The sequence below is a fragment of the Melospiza georgiana genome, chromosome 9 (genome assembly GCF_028018845.1).
Source record: "Melospiza georgiana isolate bMelGeo1 chromosome 9, bMelGeo1.pri, whole genome shotgun sequence".
NCBI lineage: Eukaryota > Metazoa > Chordata > Aves > Passeriformes > Passerellidae > Melospiza > Melospiza georgiana.
This window is the reverse complement of record NC_080438.1, coordinates 3,106,460-3,127,474: the sequence shown is the minus strand read 5'-3', so window position 1 is coordinate 3,127,474 and position 21,015 is coordinate 3,106,460. Positions and strand designations below refer to the sequence as shown.

Genomic DNA, 21,015 nt, shown 5'->3' with positions numbered 1-21,015 from the left:
TTGGGTGTTGTTGGGGCAGATGAGTGCCTTGGTGAGGGGGGAGCAGGCATCTCACCCACCTGAGGCCGTGTGAGAGGACAGAGAGCAGCCAGAAGTGCTCCACCAGCATGGACATCTCTGGTTTCCCCATGACAAAGGGACACCCAAGGCCCCCTCACAGCCTGACAAGAGGAATTATCTGTCCTCCTCTCCCAAAACTCCCTTGTTGGGTGGGTTGTTCCCGCCTCCCTGTACATCTTAGGCACAGAGGAGGCAGGAAAAGAAAACCCTTCTGAAAATCACAACGTAATTACTCCCATCTGCTCCGGCACCGCTTCCCATTCCTGCCTGCCAGGATGCTTGTCTCCGATGCTAAGTAGCACATTATTTTCGATAAGTTGCAATCATTTACTTGAAATCTCCTTCTCCTTTAAAATGTCCCCCTGGAAAGGCAATTCAGCAAGTTGGGAGTGGGCAGAAAGAACCAGGATAAAACCATGCAGAAGCAGCTGAGCTGGGGCGGGAGGGCGAGCGCTCATCCTGAGCTCATGGAAATCACCCAGCAGGTTCCTCTGTAGGGAGGGTTTGTGTGAGTGCCCAGCCACCAGCTCCAGCCCCTGGCTGGTGGTGTCAGCAAATGGGGCTGCAGAGGAGCTGCCAGCTTGTGTCGTCAGAATTCACACAGAATTCACAGAATCACTGGGTTGGAAGGGACCTCCAAGGGCATAGAGTCCAACCCAGCCCCAACCCCTCAACTAAACCCTGGCACCCAGTGCCAGATCCAGGCTTTGTTAAACACACCCAGGCATGGGGACTCCACCACCTCCCTGGGCAGCCATTCCAGAACTTTATCACCCTTTCTGTGAAAAACTTTATCCTAATATCCAGCCTGTATTTCCCTTGGTGCAGCTTGAGGCTGTGTGCTGTGGTTCTGTCAGTGCTGCCTGGAGAAAGAGCCCAGCCCCAGCTGAGCACAGGCACCTTTCAGGGAGTTATAGAGAGTGATAAGGTCAGAGAGAATCCTAACCAGGCAGTCACAGACATTCTGCAGGACTGTGCTTTTGAGCGCTGAAGTCAGCAGAGAACCAAGCTGGCTCTGGGGGAGCAATTCCTTCATCATCACAACCTGGGCTGGCATCTTGTGTCACCACACACCCTCTTGTGAGGGGCTGTATGGAGTCTGGCCCTGCTTCCCACATCTCCTCAGCTTGAAGACACTGGCCACCAGGATAAATTGCCCTTTCTAGAAGAAAGATGGAGCTGGAAGGTCCTTTGCTGTTGTCACTGCTAAGCTACAGTTTCCTGCTTAGCTTCTGCCATCACCCTCAGAATGTTTAATTGCTTTTGTCACATAGTTCTGTCTCTGTTGCCTGCACATCTCTAATTTGGAGGGTTTGGAAGGGCTGGAGAGGAAAGAGTTGCTAAGTGGAAGTGTTTTGGTGTGGCCTTGGAGAAGGGAAGATGACTGTGTGCTCAGCTCCTGTGCTTTTCAGATTCCTCTGGAAAAATGCTCCAGAAAAATGAACTAAATAAGGTCGGGCATGGTGTCATGGATACCAGAGGAGTCTGGTGCCCTCCTTTGTGGATTTCTTAGGTGATTCAGAGCCCCAGGCCATCCCCAGAGTGGTGTCTGTTCCAAAGGTGACTGCCAAGTGCTCCTGCCCTGCCCTGGCTGTACCTCAGATTGTGTGACCTGAGGGGACACCAGGCACAGTGCCCAGCTGTGGGGACATGTGGGGTGCTGTCTGCTCAGCTCATGTGAGATGGAGCTGGCTGCTTTGCAAATGCTCCTTGGAGACGTTGTGGGAAGCATCTTGGAGCATCTGGAAGCTCTGGTGGCCCAAGGCACCTTCCATCCTGTGTCCCTGAATCTCAGGACAGGCACAGAGCCAAGGAGCTGCTTTTGCCTTTGTCCCCTCACCTGCTTCTCTGAGGTCAATCCTGCCACCACTTGCCATGTCCTGCACTGCAGCCACACCACAGAGCCAGCCCAGGGACATCCTCTGAACCCTGGGGCTGGGATCCCTTCCTCAAGAGGGGAGAAGGAGCAGGTGTGGGAGCTGGGAGCCATTTTCCAGCTGCTGGAATGGGTCTCTGTGACCCTGGTGGTGACCATGCCTGGACCACAGGCTGGTGGCTCCATGGTCCCCAAGTGCTCCTGCTGCTGCCACCGGAGATGGTTACGCTGTGACAGCCACATTCCAGCTGGGGGACAGGGCACATGCCTTGTGTTTGCTTTTAAAACACACCCGTATATATATAAAACACACGTATATCTATGTGTATCTATACCTTTTTAAATTTTTTTGTTGTTGAGTGTATATATTTACATCTAAAAACGCATTTTGATCAGCAGGGGACCTGGGTGAGGGCTGAGCACCATCTAGTGGCAAGCACCACAGCTCCAGAAGCTGCCAAGCCAGCAGGAAATCAGCCAAGGACAGAAAGTCTTGCAGGAATTCTCCTCACCCCCGGCTGCCAATCTCTACCTTTCTTTTTATTCTTCCTTTTTTCCCCATTTTCTTTAATCAAGACCAGCAAATGGGGGTCCTGAGGATGCTGGGTGCCTACATGCCTATAGCCCCTCGGACCACTGAGGACCCTTCTGCTTCATTTATTCTGATTTAATTTGGTAGGAGAGCAGGGTTCTTTTGCCACCAGCTGCCTGGGCACTTCAGATTGGGTGCTGCCAAACCCATCCCAAACTCCTCATCCCATCACAGGGAGCAGTTTGGAGGCTGGGATGTTCCAAGGATCCCAGGCATCCTGGCAGGAGCCGTGGGTCCAGTGCTGGGAAGATAAAAAAGGAGCTTTTAAATAATCATTTTGTCTTCTCCTCGGCTGAGCACAGCCTTTCAGGGGTAAATAAGCAGCATCAGTCCTGCTTAGACACCTTAGCCTTTCCATTTATTTACTCCCAGGCTTTATTGTGAGTGAGCAGCCAAGCCCAGGCTGTGGGAGACACGTCTCCTGCCCTGGGTGCTGCTCTGTGTGTGTGGCACAGCAATAAAGCAACCAGGAATACACAGCACTTTTCATCAGGAAGCAGCTCTCTAAACATAAACTAATTAATCACTCGTGCCTACCTGTCAGGTCAATGATTCCTGAGATTTTTTAATCTAAAAATATTTCCCTTTTGAAATCCAGATGCGCCTGTTTTGGCAACTCTGCTTTTGATTTGTTTATTTGAGGTGGTTTTTGATTTTTTTTTTTTATTTTTAACCTGTGTTGCTTTCTTTTTGTATTTAGGTTTTTGATGTGCTTTAATTGACTGATTTTTATTTTATTTTTTTGTCCTGGAAGAATAGGAATTTATTCTCTTTATTTTCGTGGCAAGTCTCTCTCCCTGCTGCATCCTGTCACTTTTCCTCTTCTCTTTTTAAGGGATTTGGCTACTTTTGCCTCATATTTCAGTTTATGGACCATAGACCCCAAACCATTTTCTTGATGAAATCTGTCCTCTCCCCTTGGATCTATTTATCATGGCTGGGTGCCATGGGAAGCCTCCCGTGGTGGGGGGAGATGCCGGTCCTGTCTCCTGAGGGCTCAGCTTCAGATTTGGCACTCTGCCCTCATTCCTCCATATAGAAATGATCCTCCCTAGCGTAGAATTATTTATTTTTAGTTCCAGTTTTACTGTTCTTAGGCTTTTTTTCTGCCCGCCTTCCCACCTTTGTTGACGGTGCATATTTTAATCACCAAAAAATGCCAGTAAATGCATGAATGAGTAACTGGTCCAAATGTATGAATAAAATAAAATTAAATGAATGAGTGAAATGTCCTGAAAATAGTAATTTCAGTAGGCTTTAAGGCTTTTTAGAAAAGCTCTTTTTAGTCTTAACCAAACCTCTCAACAGGGTCTTTTACTACAATTTTATACTGATAATAGCTGTATCTTTAACTTATTGCAGAGCAGGGAAGACCATACCTGGTGGTTGATGGGGTTTTTTAGCTGCTGTGATTTTATTTCCTGTTGCTAACAGATCATCCCCTACTTTTTTATTTTAAATGACAGGAATAATCACTTGTTCTTGTATGTGCCATGGATTGGGAGGGAGTCAAATTCATCTCAGGTGTCAGCAGGCATGGCTTTATCAAAATCCACACAGCATTTCCCATCTCTGGATGTGCAACGAGTGTGTGCTTGTGGGGTGTGTGTGCTCAGAGCCCCTGTGCCAGATGAGATGGGGAAATACCATGGTTTTCCCTTAGGAAATGCCCTTTTTTATTCACTCATCAAGGATTTGTTTTATTTATGTTGTTTATTATGCAGCTGTACATGTGGAAATCTCACGTTATTATTCTGTTTTCAAACACAGACATTGGAGGGGGACACAGGGGGAGCCCATAGGGCACCTCCATTTTTCAGACATGGGACATCCCAAGCTGTTGGGTTGTTTTTCCAGGAAAGCCCTCACAGGATAACTTTACTTGGAACAGTAATTTAGACAGGGAGCAAAAGATGGGAGGATGATTCTTTTTTTTAAAAAGTAATTTTGGGAGGATTAATTCATCATTGCTCCTTTTCTCAGCATCACTGGAATGACTGGATTCTTAAAGAAAAGACATTTTTCCAGGAGTAAATTTTATTTCATACATGTTTTTCACATGTTCCCAGTGCATGGCTAAAAGCATGGACTTCAAGCCCTCTCCACAGTCCATGTTTCAGGATGTGGAAGCCAAGGCACAGCTGCCCTGGGCTCTGTGCATCTTTCTCTGCCACCAGGGATTGATGTAAATGACATGTTGGGTGACATGAGAGAACCCCTGAGCAAGATGGAATCAGGGCTACAGACTTCCCTTCCAAATTCCCATCTCATGCTTGAATCTGGATATGGTCCCTATCGCTTCTGGCAGCAAGCATGGGTACATTTATTGGGTTTTTTTTTTGGTTGCTGTTGCTGGGAGTTTTGCTGCTTGTTCCAGCAGAAAGTGTGGCTCTGTGGGCTAGCTCTGTGGTGAGCTCACTGCCAGCTCTGCCCTACTTCTGTCCTGCAGGAAGGAGGGGAAGGAGCAGGGAGAGGAGCAGGAAGCTGGAGTGCCAAGTAGTGATGAGTGATGCCAGGCTTGGTGCTGAGTACTTGGAGCATCAGGATTCCTGTTGGGGAACCTTTTGGGGAACTGTAGGAGCATCAGGGGGAGCAGGATGGTCGGGATGGATGGACACCAGAGATCTCTGCAGCCAGGTCGTGGAACTTGTGGTTTATTGCAAAGGGCCTGGGTGCAGGGCCCTGCTGGGAGCTGCCAAACACAGCTCAGAGCAGGCCCCAGAGAAGAGAGGGGGAGAGGGGATGAGAGGGTAAGAGAGTAAAAGGGTAAGAGAGTAAAAGGGTAAGAGAGTGAGGTTCCCGTTACAATACAATAAATCATCTTCTGTGCTGAATATTCTATTTCTCACTAACCAATCTAGTACAAGATACAAATCCTATAGCATTTACCTACAGCCTATAAGAATCATTACATTACCTTACCGGGTTACATTTTAAACCCTAAAAACTCCTCTTTTCACCCCTTCTGCCAAGCTGTAGGGTCTGCTCTGACCCTTGGAGCTGTCTGCAAGCAGAGGGTGTTGTTCCATCAAAAGGGGATTACCTTCAGCTGGCCACACCATTGTTTTCCAGTTGTTCAGTAACTGAGGCATCTCAAATTTTGCTTTCATTTCAATCTCACTTATAGTTTCTATATTCTCAAAATCTTTTGCCAGACAATAATATTTGTAAGGGTTTCCTGTTCCATCTTCTCCAACGGGGAACCTGTTGGGGAACGTGTTGGGAAGGGACAAAACCCCTGCTGGCGGGGTCAGTCCAGCTTGGGACGAGGAATTAAAACCCAGGTGTGATTCAAGCTTTTCCTGTCCCCATTGTGTCTCCTGCAGTGCTGAGCATCCGGGGGGCGCAGGAGGAGGAGCCCACGGACCCGCAGCTGATGAGGTTAGACAACATGCTGCTGGCAGAGGGGGTGGCAGGCCCCGAGAAGGGAGGGGGCTCGGCCGCCGCTGCCGCCGCCGCCGCCGCGTCCGGAGGAGCCGGCTCCGACAACTCGGTGGAGCACTCGGACTACAGAGCCAAACTGTCCCAGATCAGACAGATCTACCACACGGAGCTGGAGAAGTACGAGCAGGTAACAGGCTCCTTCGTGGTGGGGCTGCTGGGGGCACAGAGTGGGTCTGCACGGCCTGGGTCGCTGCTGACATCTGTTGTTAAGGAAGCTCTGGGTGTTGGAGTGAGAACATGGTTTCTGTAGGGTTGGCAGGGTTGGGGTTTTATTCTGGGATGGGTGTTGATCCAGGGTGACCCCAGTGTAGGGAATAATGTGTTCTGACTCCGTGATTCAGAAGGCTGAACAATTGTTTTATTAATCTATACTATATTACACTAATACTATATTAAATTACATCCTAAAGAGATACTATACTAAAGAGTAGTGTAGTATCTCTAGTATAGTATAGAATAGTATAGTATCTCTAAAGAGATACTAAAGAAAAACCTGTGACTGTCTGAGACAGCTTTGACCCAGTTGGCCAAGGAATCGAAACAACCTTCACTGGTGTCCAATGAACAAATCACTTTGGGTAAATAATCTCCATAACACATTCCACATGTGCAAAGCAACAGGAGTAATGAATAGAGATAAGAATTGTTTCCTCTTCTCTGAGGATCTCACTGCCTTTCCCAGGAAAAATCATTGAGAAGTTGTGCCTGCTGCTCTCTGTGAAGAGAGCTGTGGCCACAGTTTGGGTTGCCCCTTGGATTTTCACTTTTCACTCCTCCCCTGATATCTTACCCAGAATTGGCCCTCTGAAGGAAAAGGCCTCTCTGATATGCTGGCCTCAGTGATGACAGCTGTCCTAGCAAGACTTGAATCAGAATCTTCCTTGAATATATTTTCTCCTTGAAAAGCTCTCTTTCCAGGGGAAAAAAAAACCTTTTTTCTTGTGGTAAATTACTGTTAAAAAAGAAAAACTGCTTGGATTATGAGCACAGCTATTGGTAACACTGACAATTTCATGAAGAACTTTGCAGGTCAGTGCTCAAAACCAGTTGCTTTCAAGCGCTTCCAGATGTTTTGCAGACCTCTCTTGGCCCCTTGTGGTTTCTACCCCAAGATTATGGTTTATGGATGTGAGCAAGAAGGCATCACCTCTTTTGGGTGCAGGAGAGAGAAGCCTTTAGCCAGGCCCAGAGGGTGGGATGGGCCGCATCTTTCCTTCTCACAACCCACTGAAGGAGTATGGTTTTGCCACTGAGTGGTTCTGCTGGTCCACCATCTCTGGTACCATCTCTGGTACCATCTCCCACATTCCTGCACCACCAGGGCTCAGGTTTTTCCACCTCCTTCCCACTCTCTCCAATCCAGCTGTTGGCAGCTCAGCCCCTGGCTGGTGCTGGGTCAGCACAGCAATCAGTGGTGATTTTGCCCTTAATGCTCTTTCTTTCATGGCAAGAGGAGATGAGCTGAAATAGCTGGGGTGTCTGAGAGCTCTGATAGCCAGCACTCATCCTGGAGATGGGAGTCAGCAGCTGGAGCTGGCCTTGGGGGTGTCTCCTTGTTGGGTCTGAGCCATGGTGGGAATTCACCTTGGAAGGGTGGGGTAAGACACAGCAGGTCAAGGCCATGTCACCAATCCACAAATCCAGTGTTTCTTGCCCCTGCCAGCCCCTTTTTCCCCATCATGGTGTGGGAGATGCAGACACTGTCCCCAGAGCAACCACCCACACCTCAGGAGCACCAAAGGCTTCTCCAGCCATCACTGGTTTTTGGGGCTTGGTGCTGGGAATCAGAGGATCCCATCATGCCAGTGGGGTGCTCATGGGGATGAGGGAGAGGGAATTGAAGTGGCCTTGGTCTCAAAATCCTCAAAATCCCCCCTCCTTGTCCCCTGGCTCCTCTCTGTGCCCTGTCCTCAAGGCATAGTGTGGGGACAGCAGGAGCAGCCAGACAGTGCTGTGCCAGCAGCAGAATAATTGGGATTGTTACCTGCTTGCCCTTGTTTGTCAGGGCTCCTGCCTCACTCAGGCTTTAATTATTATCCTTATTTACTCCTTGCCTGATGTGCCAAGAGCACGGAGCAGGGCTGTGTCTCTCTGGGAGCTGCTGCTGTGAAGCACAAGGGGCTCTGCAGGACACATGGTGGGGCTGTAGGAGGAGGGACAGTGGGGGAAAGGTGCCTGGTCCTCCTCAGGTAAATCTATAGCTCCACCAGGAAAACAGTGGCTGGCACTTCTTCATGCTTTTTATGAATCCTAGGGCTTCATCTGCCCCAGCTCCATGCATGATCCCCTTGGGAGCAAAGAAATCAGCTCCTGTCTTTCCCAGCACGTTTGTTGAGAGTCTCTCACCCCCTGCGCTGGGCAGACCAGAGAGATTTCTCTCTCCCTGATGCCTATTTCAGGCTTAGCTAGAAACAGAGGGCAGATGAAGTTAAAAGGATAAAAGTGATATATTTATTGGAGGGCCTTCAGGTACAGAGCCTCCCCTGACAACACCCAAATTGAACCATTTCATTAGTTTTTCAGACACATAAAAGTTTAGTCTGTTTGCATATCAGGGGTTACTTCTCCAATTACAGCTTCAGGTGATGAAGTCAGACGCCCACAGTTTGCTATCCTCCCAATTCACTTTTGTTTACACTTTTTGGGGCCTGAGGCAGTGAGGTGTCCTTGAGTTTCAGGCCTCAGGAATTGTTTTGTCTGACCAAAATGTGAAGAGAGTTAACTAACACTCTGTATGGAGTTCAGAGTTATACACGGATGCAGTACAGGATCTGAAAAATACAAAAGCTAAAATCCTAAGGCATCATCCCCTGAGCTCAGCACGTTCTTGCACTGAGCCTGCTCTGGAAAGCCCCAGCCAGCAAGGCCTGTGTGGGGCTATCAGTTGTTGGTTTTTCTGGGTTTGGATTGAAGGTACTTTTGAGATAGTAATTTGTGTTTATTATTTTTTATCAGTAAAACAGTCTCATTATTGTGAGTTGGGAAGCTTTTCATTAGAAGGTACAAAATGGCCAACAATCTCTTGTTACAAGGTCTCCTAAGACTAAACTATTATCCAATTAAGAACTCACATTTAGATTATTTTCGCTTTTAACCCAACAAGTGATCCCACAGAGCCCACAATGGGGACTTTTCTGCCCAATTACAAAATGCCACCCAAACCCATGAAGAAGAAGAAAGAAGCATAAAGAAGAAGCCCAGGATGACACCCTGTGCCCTCCATCTTGCTTCCATCCACAGTGCACTAAAAACCCCAAACCCTAAATTTCTCACCAAGTGATACACCTACACTGCTCTCTATAATCTATTTCACACTTTTGTAGATTCCAGTCTATCTTGAAGTCTGGGAAACTTTCTCCATGAATGAGGGTCAAAGTCAGTGCTCCCGTGTGACCGTGTTCACAGGGGTCTTAGGATGAGGGAAGAGATGAGGATCTGACTCCGTGTTTTAGAAGGCTTGATTTATTATTTTATTATATATATTATATTAAAACGATACTAAAAGAATAGAAGAAAGGATTTCATCAGAAGGCTAGCTAAGAATAGAAAAAGAAAGAATGGTAACAAAGGCTTGTGGCTCAGACTCTATGTCTGTGATTGGCCATTAATTACAAACATTTAACATGGGCCAATCCCAGATGCACCTGTTGCATTCCACAGCAGCAGATAATCATTGTTTACATTTTGTTCCTGAGGCCTCTCAGCTTCTCAGAAGTAAAAATCCTAAGGAAAGGATTTTTCATAAAAGATGTCTGCGACACTCCCATGGGGGTCAAGACACCCCAGAGCAGACAGAGAAATATTCCCAGTGCCCTAAATTTCCACAGCTTGCGCTCCCATCTCCTCCTGCAGCCACGCTGCCTCCTCTGCCCCGTGCTCAACACCACCGAATGACCTTCCCATCCTGGGGTTTCTTTTGCTTTTCCTGCCGTGCCAGGCGTGCAACGAGTTCACCACGCACGTGATGAACCTGCTGCGCGAGCAGAGCCGGACCCGGCCCATCTCGCCCAAGGAGATCGAGCGCATGGTGAGCATCATCCACCGCAAGTTCAGCTCCATCCAGATGCAGCTGAAGCAGAGCACGTGCGAGGCCGTCATGATCCTGCGCTCGCGGTTCCTGGACGCACGGTGAGCCCACAGCCCCACCAGACCTTCCTGCAGTGCCCTTCGGGGCAGGAATCCATAAAATCAGAGGGGTTTGGGAAAGCTGGCCTCAGAGACAGCAGAGCTGGATTGGAGCTAAGCAGTAGCCATGAGATAGGTCAGCAGGAAAATTATTTAAAAAGTAGAAAAGCAAGGACAAATAGAACAATGGTCTGTGTATTAACGCTTGGCTAGAATAACTCCCTAAGCTACAGAAAAGTATATCTAGAGAGATATTAGGAAGTTCTAACCTTAATAATGGAGCTCTGTGCATTGTGTTTTAAGGCTTACAAGCAGGTATTGTATTCAAAATAAGCAAGCATTGTTTAACCAAAGTGTGCTTACAGTGGTTGGATAAAACTACTGTCAATGTGCTTTTGCTTTGTGTGATTGGTCAAAAAACTTATAAAGTAAGTTGTATCATTAAGTTCTTATTCTGCTGCCTGGGATGGGAGCTGCTGGCATCTTCCCATTGTCATAACCACGGAATGAGACTGATGCTGGAAAATCAAACAGCTCAAGGCACGTTCCACAGCAGCCCCATCCCATTCATGATTTGTACACAGACCTCCAGCTGGGAGGTTTGTTGCCCAGGTTTGGTTCTGGAGTAAAATGAATGCCCAGCTGAAGGGCTGTGTCTCGAGTGTCTTGGTTTGGAAAGACAGGAGTCTGCTAAGGAAGGCAGGAGCCTCCCCTGAAATGGAGAATGTAAAACCCCTCTCCCTCTGAATTGCTATAAAGTTTAAATTAAGGGGCTCTCAGGCAAAAAATATGGGAGCAGGAAATAACAGTTCTTCACTAGGGAAGAAAATAAAAGGATAAAATAAACACTGCAGTACACTAGAACAATACTGCCAGAGTCAGAACCCAGCCTGACAACCTGTGGGTCAGGGTGTTGGTGGCAGTCCCATTGGAAATGTGGCTGCAGCCCTCCTGCAGTGTCAGGGGTGGTTCTGCTGGAGCAGGGATCCTGTAGAGAAGGATGGATTCTTCCTCTGAAGATCCAGTGGAAGGAGAGACAGCTGCTGTTCCTCTGGGGAATCCAGTGGAGAAGCCGTGCTGGTGTCTCAAAACCTCTGGATTATATCTGGGTAGGAATGTTTGAAACCTCAGATTGTATCCAGGTAGGAATGTTTGAAACCTCAGATTGTATCCAGGCAGGAATGTTTGAAACCTCAGATTGTATCCAGGTAGGAATGTTTGAAACCTCAGATTGTATCCAGGTAGGAATGTTTGAAACCTCAGATTGTATCCAGGCAGGAATGTTTGAAACCTCAGATTGTATCCAGGTAGGAATGCTTGGCTCCTCCCTCTGGCTCACATCTCACAATGGGATGCTGCAGTTCTTATCAGCCATGCAGTGAGATTCAGTAGCTCTTATCAGCAGATGTTCCCCCCACTCCAGAGGGAGGAGTGGGTGTGGAAGAGATAAGGAAAACTGCCCACTTGATAGAAGACAAGTGCCATACAGATGGTAACAGAATACATCTTGCCTTGCAGTCTGGGACATTGAGCCAGAGGGGTTTTTGCCTTCTTTTTTGCCATGGTTTAGTTGAGGTGTTAGGGCATGGGTTGGACTCGGTGATCTTGAAGGTCTCTTCCAACCCGGTCATTCTGGGAATTCTGTGAATTCTTTATCCCTTAGTGGTCCGTGGCTCAGCAGGGGAAGGGACTGCAATTCAAAACACTCATGGGTGAGGCTTCCAGCTGTACCCTGAGAATTGCACATCCTGGTTTTGCTGTGGCAGAGGGAAATCCTGTGGCACATTGCAACAAGCCTCTGTGGTGAAAACATGCACTTCAGTTAGGGATGAAAGTTTATCCTCCTGTCCCCCCTAGATTCCCATTCTTTTCCCACTGTTTTTATTGTCCCAGATTTTCAATTTGCTGTAAAATTATTTCATTTCCCAAGCTGGTTAGGTGCAGACTACAGCTTGGGCTATAGCTTGCTATGGAGAGGAGAGGCAGCCACACCAGGGGTACAAGAGATGGCAGACAGATAATAATGCCTAGGTGTGAATGGAATAACTTCCCCAAGGATATATCCAGCTCTGCTTCCTCAGCACAGAGCTTTGCAGAGCAGCACTGTCTGTGGTCACGACAGCCAGGTGTCAGGAGTCACCTTCCCAGGTGGAGGAGCTGCATGCCAGCTTTCAGACTCTGCTGTGAGCTGGAGGACACAGTGATGAATTTGAGATGGAGACTTGCTGGCTTTGAGAGGTGCTGAGAGAGCTGTGACCAGCAAGGAGCAAATCAGAACCTTCTGGCCACGGTTCTTGCCCTCCATGCAAGCACAGAGGGGAGGGAGGAAAGTGGGAAACTCAAGAGTATCTAAAATTGCATTCTGTTTCTGCATCCCTGGTGCTCATTCTCTTTCCTTTTCCTTCCGTTTCCCACTCTTTCTTCACGTGAAGGCGGAAGAGACGAAACTTCAACAAGCAAGCCACGGAAATCCTGAATGAGTATTTCTATTCCCATCTCAGCAACCCTTATCCCAGTGAGGAAGCCAAAGAAGAGCTAGCCAAGAAATGTGGCATCACAGTCTCACAGGTGAGAGAGCTCAAAGCCTGCACCAGTGGGAAACCTCAGCATGGGCAAGGGAATCCCAGACCTCAGACCAGTCAGCCATGCCCAGTGTTGAGCATTTAATCATTAAATCAGTTTAGTGCAGGTTAGTGAGAGTGGGTGGGAGTGCAGATGGCACTTGCAGATTGAAGCCATGGATGGAAAAGGAAAGTCTGAGGGTGGATTTAGGAGGTATGAAGGCTCCATGGAGCTGTGTGTGCAGCCAAGGTGTGACAACCCAGAAATGATATGGCAGCACCCAGAGGGGCAAAGTCTCCTCAAGGAATTAGTGCAGGCCTGGCCTGCAAGAAGAGCTTGTTTGATCTGAAAGTCCTTTATTCAGGGAATTAAAAGCATCAGGAAGAGTTGTGCAGGTTTTGCTTGATGAGATAGAATGGACAAGTCCTGGTGGGGAGGATCTGGGCGCAGCAGGTACAGTTTGTGCTCAGGGAGGGTGGGATTTCTCAGGGTCATTTCTCTCAGTCATTACCCTTGTGCTGCAGATCATGACATCTCCCTGACTTGCACATCCCTCAGAACAACAACATGAATTCTTTCCATATGTTCAAGGAAGCCACATAGTTCCTGGAGTCTGTAGCCTTGACCTGGGAGCTGCTGTGATCTGTGAGGAGCACAGCCAGCCCTTGAAACATTCAGCCATACATTGCCCTTCTTTATTTTCTCTCCTTTTTGGAGCAGGCTGTGTGATTGAGAGCCAGTCTCTGTGGCCTGTGGTAGGCTTGTCCTCACATGAGCTTAGCAGCCCCTCTGGGCTCCCGTGGCATTCCCTGCCTTGGGCTGCTTCCCAGCCCCAGGCACGTGCCTGCTCGTCACTTGAGTAAACTGCAGACAGCAGCAGCAGCATCTGGTGTCCTTGTGGGAGCGTGTCTGCCTTCAGCAGGAGCAGCAGCATCCAGGGGAAGGTGTCATCACCGTGCTGAGTGCCTGCTGAGTGACTCCAGTTGCCTCCCCTGGGCTGCAAGACCCAAACGTTGCTTCTTCCCAGAGTTACCTACAGGAGACAGCACATATTGGCTTAAGGAAAGCTCCCGCTGTCCCAGTGCTTCCCCTCTCACTTCTAATTTATCTGTTCACACTTACAACTTCTCCTTTGCAAAGACAAAATGCCCAGGAGAAGTGCTGCACTTAGGAGGGGGTTTTGAGCCTGCTGTATCAAGGCTGCTTTGTGCCTGTCTCCAGGATCTGCCTCCCTTCTTCATCCAAGTAAGGCAGAAACAAACACACATCCAGGTCTGGTTTTGCTGAGACTAAGTGGGAACACAGGTCCCCAAGTAAGGCAGAAACAAGCACACATCCAGGTCTGGTTTTGCTGAGACTTAAGTGGGAGCACAGGTCCCATGAATGAATGTGTGCTAGTCCTGAGCAGGGTTGATCTGAACTCGGAGTCTGAGCAGATTAGGCAGGTGCTTCACAGATTTTGGAATGCAGACAGGTTGTGGTGGATGGATATTCCAACCTCCTGCCCTGTGGTGCTCAGAGTTCACCCAGGATGGGAAGAGCAGTCATGAGGAGATGTCCATGTGGGAAGATCATGATGGAGCACATTGTCACGAGTGACAAAGCTGGACCAAGAGGTGGAATGGAGCTCTTTGCCAACAGCACCAGCTCCTGGTGGTGCCATCAAAATGTTCGCTCCCAGATCTGGGCTGGGTGCTGATCTGAGTCTCTGCAGGGTATATTTTCTCTGTCCTGCTCTGCAGGGTTGGACACCTGTAGCTCAGTAGCCATTAAATTGGTGGATGAAGCCACTTCTGTGTGGAAGCTGCTGGATGCTCTGATAAGCACTGCAGATAAAAAGCAGCATAGGAATAAAAGCTTGTGGGTTTCAGTTATCAACACCAAACCCGAGCTTCCCCTAAGATAAGGAAGAAATCATGGGCTTCAAAGGATCCATTATTGTGTTCTGTGTCTTTAGCTCTTGCTCAGTTTATTTGGAAGAGGGAGCACTGATGCACTTACTCACCAGCAAGCAAAGGGAGAATACCCTTGGAATCTCACTGAAGGGGTTGGTCTTGCTAGCTCAAAATTGCAGCTCCAAGCAATCCTGGGAGTGTTGGAACCTTTCAGGAGAGCTGCAGCATCCTCCTCATTTGCCCATTCCCTTTATCCACATGAGCTCTCTGAAAGAAAGTCAGTAGTGGCTGGAAGTTGTCTTCTGCTTAGAGACCTGCACATAGGAAGGCATTACCCTGATTCTCTGTGTTCAGTGCTGTTGAAGAAGCTGAGAGCTGCTTCTCAAGCTGTAGGGTTGAATCTTTCCCATGTCTGAAATAGTTCAGTGTGAGATAGTGCCCAGAAATGAACAGGAATATCATCAGCATGTCTCTGGGCAAACACAGTGGAAATGTCTTCCAGCCCTTCCCAAGGCACACTCTTCTTTCCTGAGACCAAAGTTAGGTTTCAGGACAAGTCCTGTGCTCCTTCTGCATCCTTCCCCCGAAGTTCCTGGCTCATGCTAAACCTTGCAAAGCCAAGCTCAGTTGGATGAAGAGCATCCACTTCTGGCTTTGTGCCCTGATTCCCCTCAGATGGATAAAAAGAGAGTTTTGCTGATGCTGAGGCAATTCTTTGTGTCAGCCAGTCCCCATTTGATTCTCTGATCAATCAGGGCATCTATCCCATCAAAGGGATAACTGAAGGAGGAGGCAAATAAAAATTCCACACACCTGTTCTCAAATTGTGCAACTTTGGGGTCATTTGACTTTGTTGTGTTTTTTTGAATCCATCTTAAGGTTTTTGTGGGGTGGGCCTAGTGGTTCCTGTGGATCATCTCATCTATAGCAGAACCAGCTACACCCACACAAACCCAGTGCTCCCAAGGGGCTCCCATCACATTTCCTGATATTTGTGTGGCACACACGAGTGGAAGGTGCTTGGAAAACTGAGGGGGGAAAGAATCTGCACTGTTTAACCTGAGCTAATCCACCTTCCTCACCCAGGTGTGCACTTGGCAGAGCTGAAACCTTAACTTGTCCTTGTCTTCTCTTGACCTCGCTCTAGGTATCAAACTGGTTTGGAAATAAGAGAATCCGGTACAAGAAGAACATAGGTAAATTTCAAGAGGAAGCCAATATTTATGCTGCCAAAACAGCTGTCACGGCTACCAACGTGTCAGCCCATGGAAGCCAGGCTAACTCACCCTCAACTCCCAATTCAGCTGGTTAGTTTTGATTTTTCTTGTATTTTGGGTTGTCAGTGTTTGGGTTTTTGTTTGTTCTCCCTCTCCCTCATACTCTCTCTTGTTTTCTCCTTTTGGTTGTTTCAGCTTTTATTCTCTGGGTCTGGTTTGCTCACTTTTGTGGTCTTAAAAAAAAAAAAAAAAAAACAAAAAAGGGAAATGGGTTTGGTTTGGTGGATTTTTTTGGGGGGTACTTTATTTTCTTTGCTTTCTTCTCCCTATTTTCTCCTTTTTTTTCACTCTTCCCCTTCCGTGTTCTGTTTCTTGTTGGAAAAAAGGATGTGATTATACCTTGTGACTGGTGGTGCTGTGGTGGGGGTTATATGCATGGATGGTAAACACAAAACCAGAAAAGTGGTCCACAAACCATGGCTGGGATTGCTTGCACTTTGGAGAGAGAAAAAGAGTAATAGAGAAGTTATTGTGTAATGATTTTATTTCACTGGGGCTGAAAGCATGAGTGATCCTAATGGACAAACCACAGCATTTCTGAGATGTCCTAGCTCATGCCATTTTGGGGGTTGTTTTGGGTAAATTTTTATCCTTTGATTTTTTTTTCTGTTGTGGTTATCTCTTTTGATTGCTCACATGACAGTGTCTGGATCACCTGCAAGAGTGTGCTCTGTGTGAATTTTATTTTCCCTTTGTGTCAGTGCAATCCAGAGAAATTCATGGGTCATTCCCTTCCCTTTCCCCTCTTCCTTCCCATTTGCTGTGGTTTCCATTTGTTTGTTTTGAGAGTCAAAGGCACAGAGCACTTTGCCCAGATTTCAACTCCTCTGCTAGGGAATGATGCTCACAGTTCATGCCTGGTGCCTGCTGCAAGGTTGGCCAACCCAAAAAGGATCCAAGAGCGATGGAAAATTGGGATTTGTTTGCAAGGAGAGGGGAAAAAAAAACAACTTCATGGGTGCCATACACTTTGTAATCCATGCAAATATCTGTGTGCCTGTTTTCTTTTTAGGGGTGGGAGGGAAAGTGGGAATGTGCCACTCTTGAGCCTTTGAGCTGAGTGTTTGCTCACGGTGCCCTTCCATGGGGATGTGATGCTTGGTGTTACCAGAGAGGCAGGAAGGGAGCAAAGAGGATGGTGGGCAGCAGGATGTCACACAGGCCATGCAGATGCTGGCTGCCATCAGGACATGCTTCTGTAGTGAGCATAGCCTGCTTCTGCAGGTATCAGAGGAATCACTCTCCAGAAACACCCCTGGCTCTGGAGGATTTGGCAGCCAGGGGTCAAACAAAGGGACATGGCTCTCTGTCCAGGACAATCTCTCCTACCTCTTCCTCACCCAGGGCTGTCTGCTCTGCCTCACGTGCTCTGAGGGCTTAGGTGGATGCAGCAGAGCTCTGCAGAGACAGTTTGCTGGAGTTTTGTTTGATTCCTTTTGGTTTGGGGGATTTTTGTTACCCTCCCAATCTCTCAGCCGATTTTCAAAAATGTCATTCTTTCCAAAGAGCTCACACAAAATACCTGGTCAGGTGGGCTTTCCTGGTGTTAACACCTCCTGTAGAAAATGCTGGAGGGAGTTCTGCTGGAGGGGGCAGAATTGTGTGTGTGGAGGGAGAGGCCTGCTGCCTGTGATGCTGTCCTGCAGCCCACATCAGTCTGGACCAAAGAGATGCAGCTTTCCTTCTTTTCCTCTTTCTTCAGCTGGAGTCAGATCCAAAGGCCTGGAATAGCAAGGGAACAGCTCCAGATTGCCTGAGTGGGTCTGGATCTGGGCTGCACATAGGAGAAAAAGCATTTCCTCAGTGTCTGACTGGTTAAATAGTGCTCCAGAGCAAGGCTGTTTCCTCGCCTTCCCCACAGGCAGTAACGCGGTTGTTTCAGAGATAAATTGGCCAGTGCCCTGCAGTAAACAGCTGAGATAATCCCTGGATAACACTGCTCTTTCAAGAAAGGACAAACAGTCCTGTTATTAACAGGGAAAACTTGAGCTCCTGGGTCCTCTTTGTGGCTCACTTGCCTGCAGTCTGGAGTCATTGACCTCTTTTCGCGTGCCTGAAGTGTCAGCGGTGCTAAAACAGTAAAGTGGAGCTTGCAGGCCACAGAGATCCTTCTTGTGCTTACAGATAAAGTGTTCCTCACCTGGCCCAGGTCCCACTCCCTGCCTGTAATGCTGCAGCAGTGGGGAGAGGCCCCAGGTGCTCTGGGTCAGCTTGCAGAGGCGGTGGGTTTGGGTGTCCTTGCAGGTCCTCTCGTGAGAAGACAGCTGGAATTGTGTGGGATTTTTATCTCGTGACAGTTGAGATCCTCCCAGCTGAACCACACAGATGTTACAGCTCAGCCATCCTGACCATACAGCTCAGGCATCCCTGCATGGTCACATTTTGGGACAAAGACATGTCCTGAGGACACCATGTGATTTCCCCTGCTTCAAGTTGTCCTGTAGGTCCTAGCAGCGAGAAGCAAACCTGCACGTGTTGGGTCTGAAATACCTGAGAAAAATTGGGACAATTGTGTCCAGGACCATGAGCCATCAGATGTGCTGGATTCTCCAGGGAGGATCATGGAAGCTGATGAAGAGGTGAAAAACTAAGATGGCCAATGCTTCTCCTTTTACACTGTGGACTTCTTTATGTTCCCACACCAATTGGCTGAGATTTTGGTGAGGAAGTAGCCTGAACAATGGTAGGACTTCCTGGGAATTTGTAGAACTTCCTGGTTCAAATACACTATAGATCATGTGGAAAGAAAGTAAGCAGAGGACAGGTCATGAGAATGAAATGACCAGCAGTGCAGTCCCTGGAGGGCTGTGATGTTGGAAGAGGAGGTGGAGCTGGATGCAGTGGGACCTGGGACAGGAGCTAAATTCATTTCTGCTGTGGCCACGCAGGCCCATCTGTTCTCTCATTGATGCCCACGTTACTGGAGATCAGTGAATGGCTACAGTCAGTCAAAGAGATTGGCCACACATTGACAAGGGCAAGGATTGCATCTGTCTGGCCATCTGGCAGGTTGAGAGCAGGGTCCCCCATCCTCAGTCACCCAGGCCTGAATGTCAAACACCTTTTCATCCGCAGTCGCGCGGCTGGGCTTTATCGGCCAGATGTTCACATAAGCTGAGAAGTCTGGCTCATTTGGGCTAACAACTCCCCATCCTCACTTTGATTTCCTGGACAATCTCAGCACAGAAACCACATGGCAAATGAAAGCTGTTTTATGTGGGCAGAGCCTTCTGCCAGCTGGATTCCTCAAGGGCCACACACAGGTGATGACATCCAGTGAAATCTTGAATGCAGGGCAGCCAAAATTGTCCTGAGGTGTTTTTTTTTTTTTTTACCTGCTCGTTCTTTTTTTGTAAAAATCTTCTTGTGAAGCTGCTGCCTGGAAATGTACTTCATCAGGCACAGGTGTCTTCTCTGCCTTCTTCCATTTGTGTCTAGAACACACCACTGGAGAGGACTCTGTTCTGGTCATGCCTTCACTGTCCTCAGTGAAGTTTGGCAAGTGAAAAAGAACAAATACCCTGCTGGATCATCCCTGGATTTTGGACCTGCACTGTGGCTTTGTCCAGCTAAGGAGCTACACAGTCCATCACTACATTCTTCCCTCATTTTTTGCCACTGTAGAGGCACCACAAAAAGTCACAGGAGGCATAAATCTTGTGCTCTCTATGCGTGTATGGATGTTATTTCTGTTGGCTTCAACTAGGAATCTTGTGGACATGACCAAAGTCACCTCGGAGGTTCAGCTGGATCTCTCTTGTTGGTGGTAGATGGAATGAGGCAGCAGATGAGGATGGATTGATTTCAGCTCCAGTGAACACCATTACCCTGTTTGTTTATTTGTGGTGCCATTCAAATTGTCAGATACTTTAGAGAAAAGTACTTACTAGAGGTCCTGAAAAGTTGGAGGTGGAAGTTGAGATGTCAGAACACAGAAGACATCAGAGAAGCCCTCTGAAGAGCTGAAAAAGTGGTTCAAAAGACACCAATGGTCAAGTTTGTGAAGACTTTTGAAATGGAGGCAAAATTGAGGTGGGCTTTGCTCATCAGAGGTGTTAGGGGGGGAAGAAATCTCTTAGCAGGCATTGTTTTGATGTAGGCTTTCATCCAGAGCAAGATTTGACCGCCAGAGTTTGCTCAGACATTTCCAGCACTCCTTCTAAAGCTGGTGTTGATAGAAACTCAGCACCAAGGAATAGTGGGGATTAATCTTGCCTTTAAAAAGATGTCTGGGTGCTGAAGATAAAATACTCTTCCACCCTGCTGTAACCATGGGTTTTCTGATAGGTTTTTTTATCTACCCACAATAATTCCAGGGACTTCAATGCCAAGATCAGAGCGCTTTCCTCCTGAACTCACATTTTCAAAAGCGTGAAGAGCAATGGAAAATTGGGATTGAGAAGCTCAAAGATGAGCTTCTCTCATTTACAACTTCTCAATTCCTGAGGATCCCCAGACCAAATTACAGCCACCCAAAACACCTGTGGTGCATTCAGGACAGGAGCCTTTAGAGGGACAGGTTAGATTTACAATGGGGCCTCCTCTAGTGGAAGGACTTGACTGTAGGTCCTGTAGGTGCTAGCAGCAAGAAGCAAACCTGCACATGCTGGGTCTGAAACACCTGTCTGAGAAAGGTTGGGACAACTGTGTCCAGGACCATGAGCCAGATTCCTGGATCTTATCTCTGTGGAGGATATCTGAGATTAAATTTTCGGTGCTCTTCACCCTGCTGCCCCCTCTCCTAGCTGGGTGCATCAGGCCCTCTTAGCTGTGTCTCAGGCTTGGGGCTGCTGTGATTTTGGGCGTGGTGAGTGCGGAGACAGCGAGTGCTGAAGCAGCAGTGGCAGTGCAGAGGGCTCTGCAATTACAGCTCTGATCCAAATGCATCCATACACGGGGGCCATTGCTATGCGCATATTTATCTCTGCATCCACATCAGCAGCAAGACATATTTACTGTTTAGATATGCACATATATTGTAAAAACACCCCTTGCCAATAGCAGTGTATATCTTGTAAGTGACATTTCCAGCGCTCCTCATGATTTCCAAGACACCGTCGCTCTTCAGAACTAGAGTTTGTGGCTGTTTGTTTATTTTTATTTCCTCCCTCCCAGTCTCAATTTTATGGCCAGGTTTGTTAAGTTTCAATAAAATATCAGTTAAGTTTATGGCATTTTTATTTG

General features: G+C 47.8%; 1 protein-coding gene across 2 annotated transcripts in view; it reads left to right on the top strand.

Annotated features, from left to right (window-relative positions):
- Positions 1-21,015, top strand: part of PBX1 (PBX homeobox 1) — a 131,673-nt gene that overhangs the window by 96,374 nt on the left and 14,284 nt on the right. For both annotated transcript variants that reach the window (XM_058030683.1, XM_058030684.1), the window contains exons 3-6: positions 5,855-6,099; positions 9,910-10,100; positions 12,530-12,665; positions 15,702-15,861. In XM_058030683.1, coding sequence (XP_057886666.1) covers positions 5,855-6,099; positions 9,910-10,100; positions 12,530-12,665; positions 15,702-15,861 — 732 coding nt within the window. The remainder of the gene's footprint in view (positions 1-5,854; positions 6,100-9,909; positions 10,101-12,529; positions 12,666-15,701; positions 15,862-21,015) is intronic.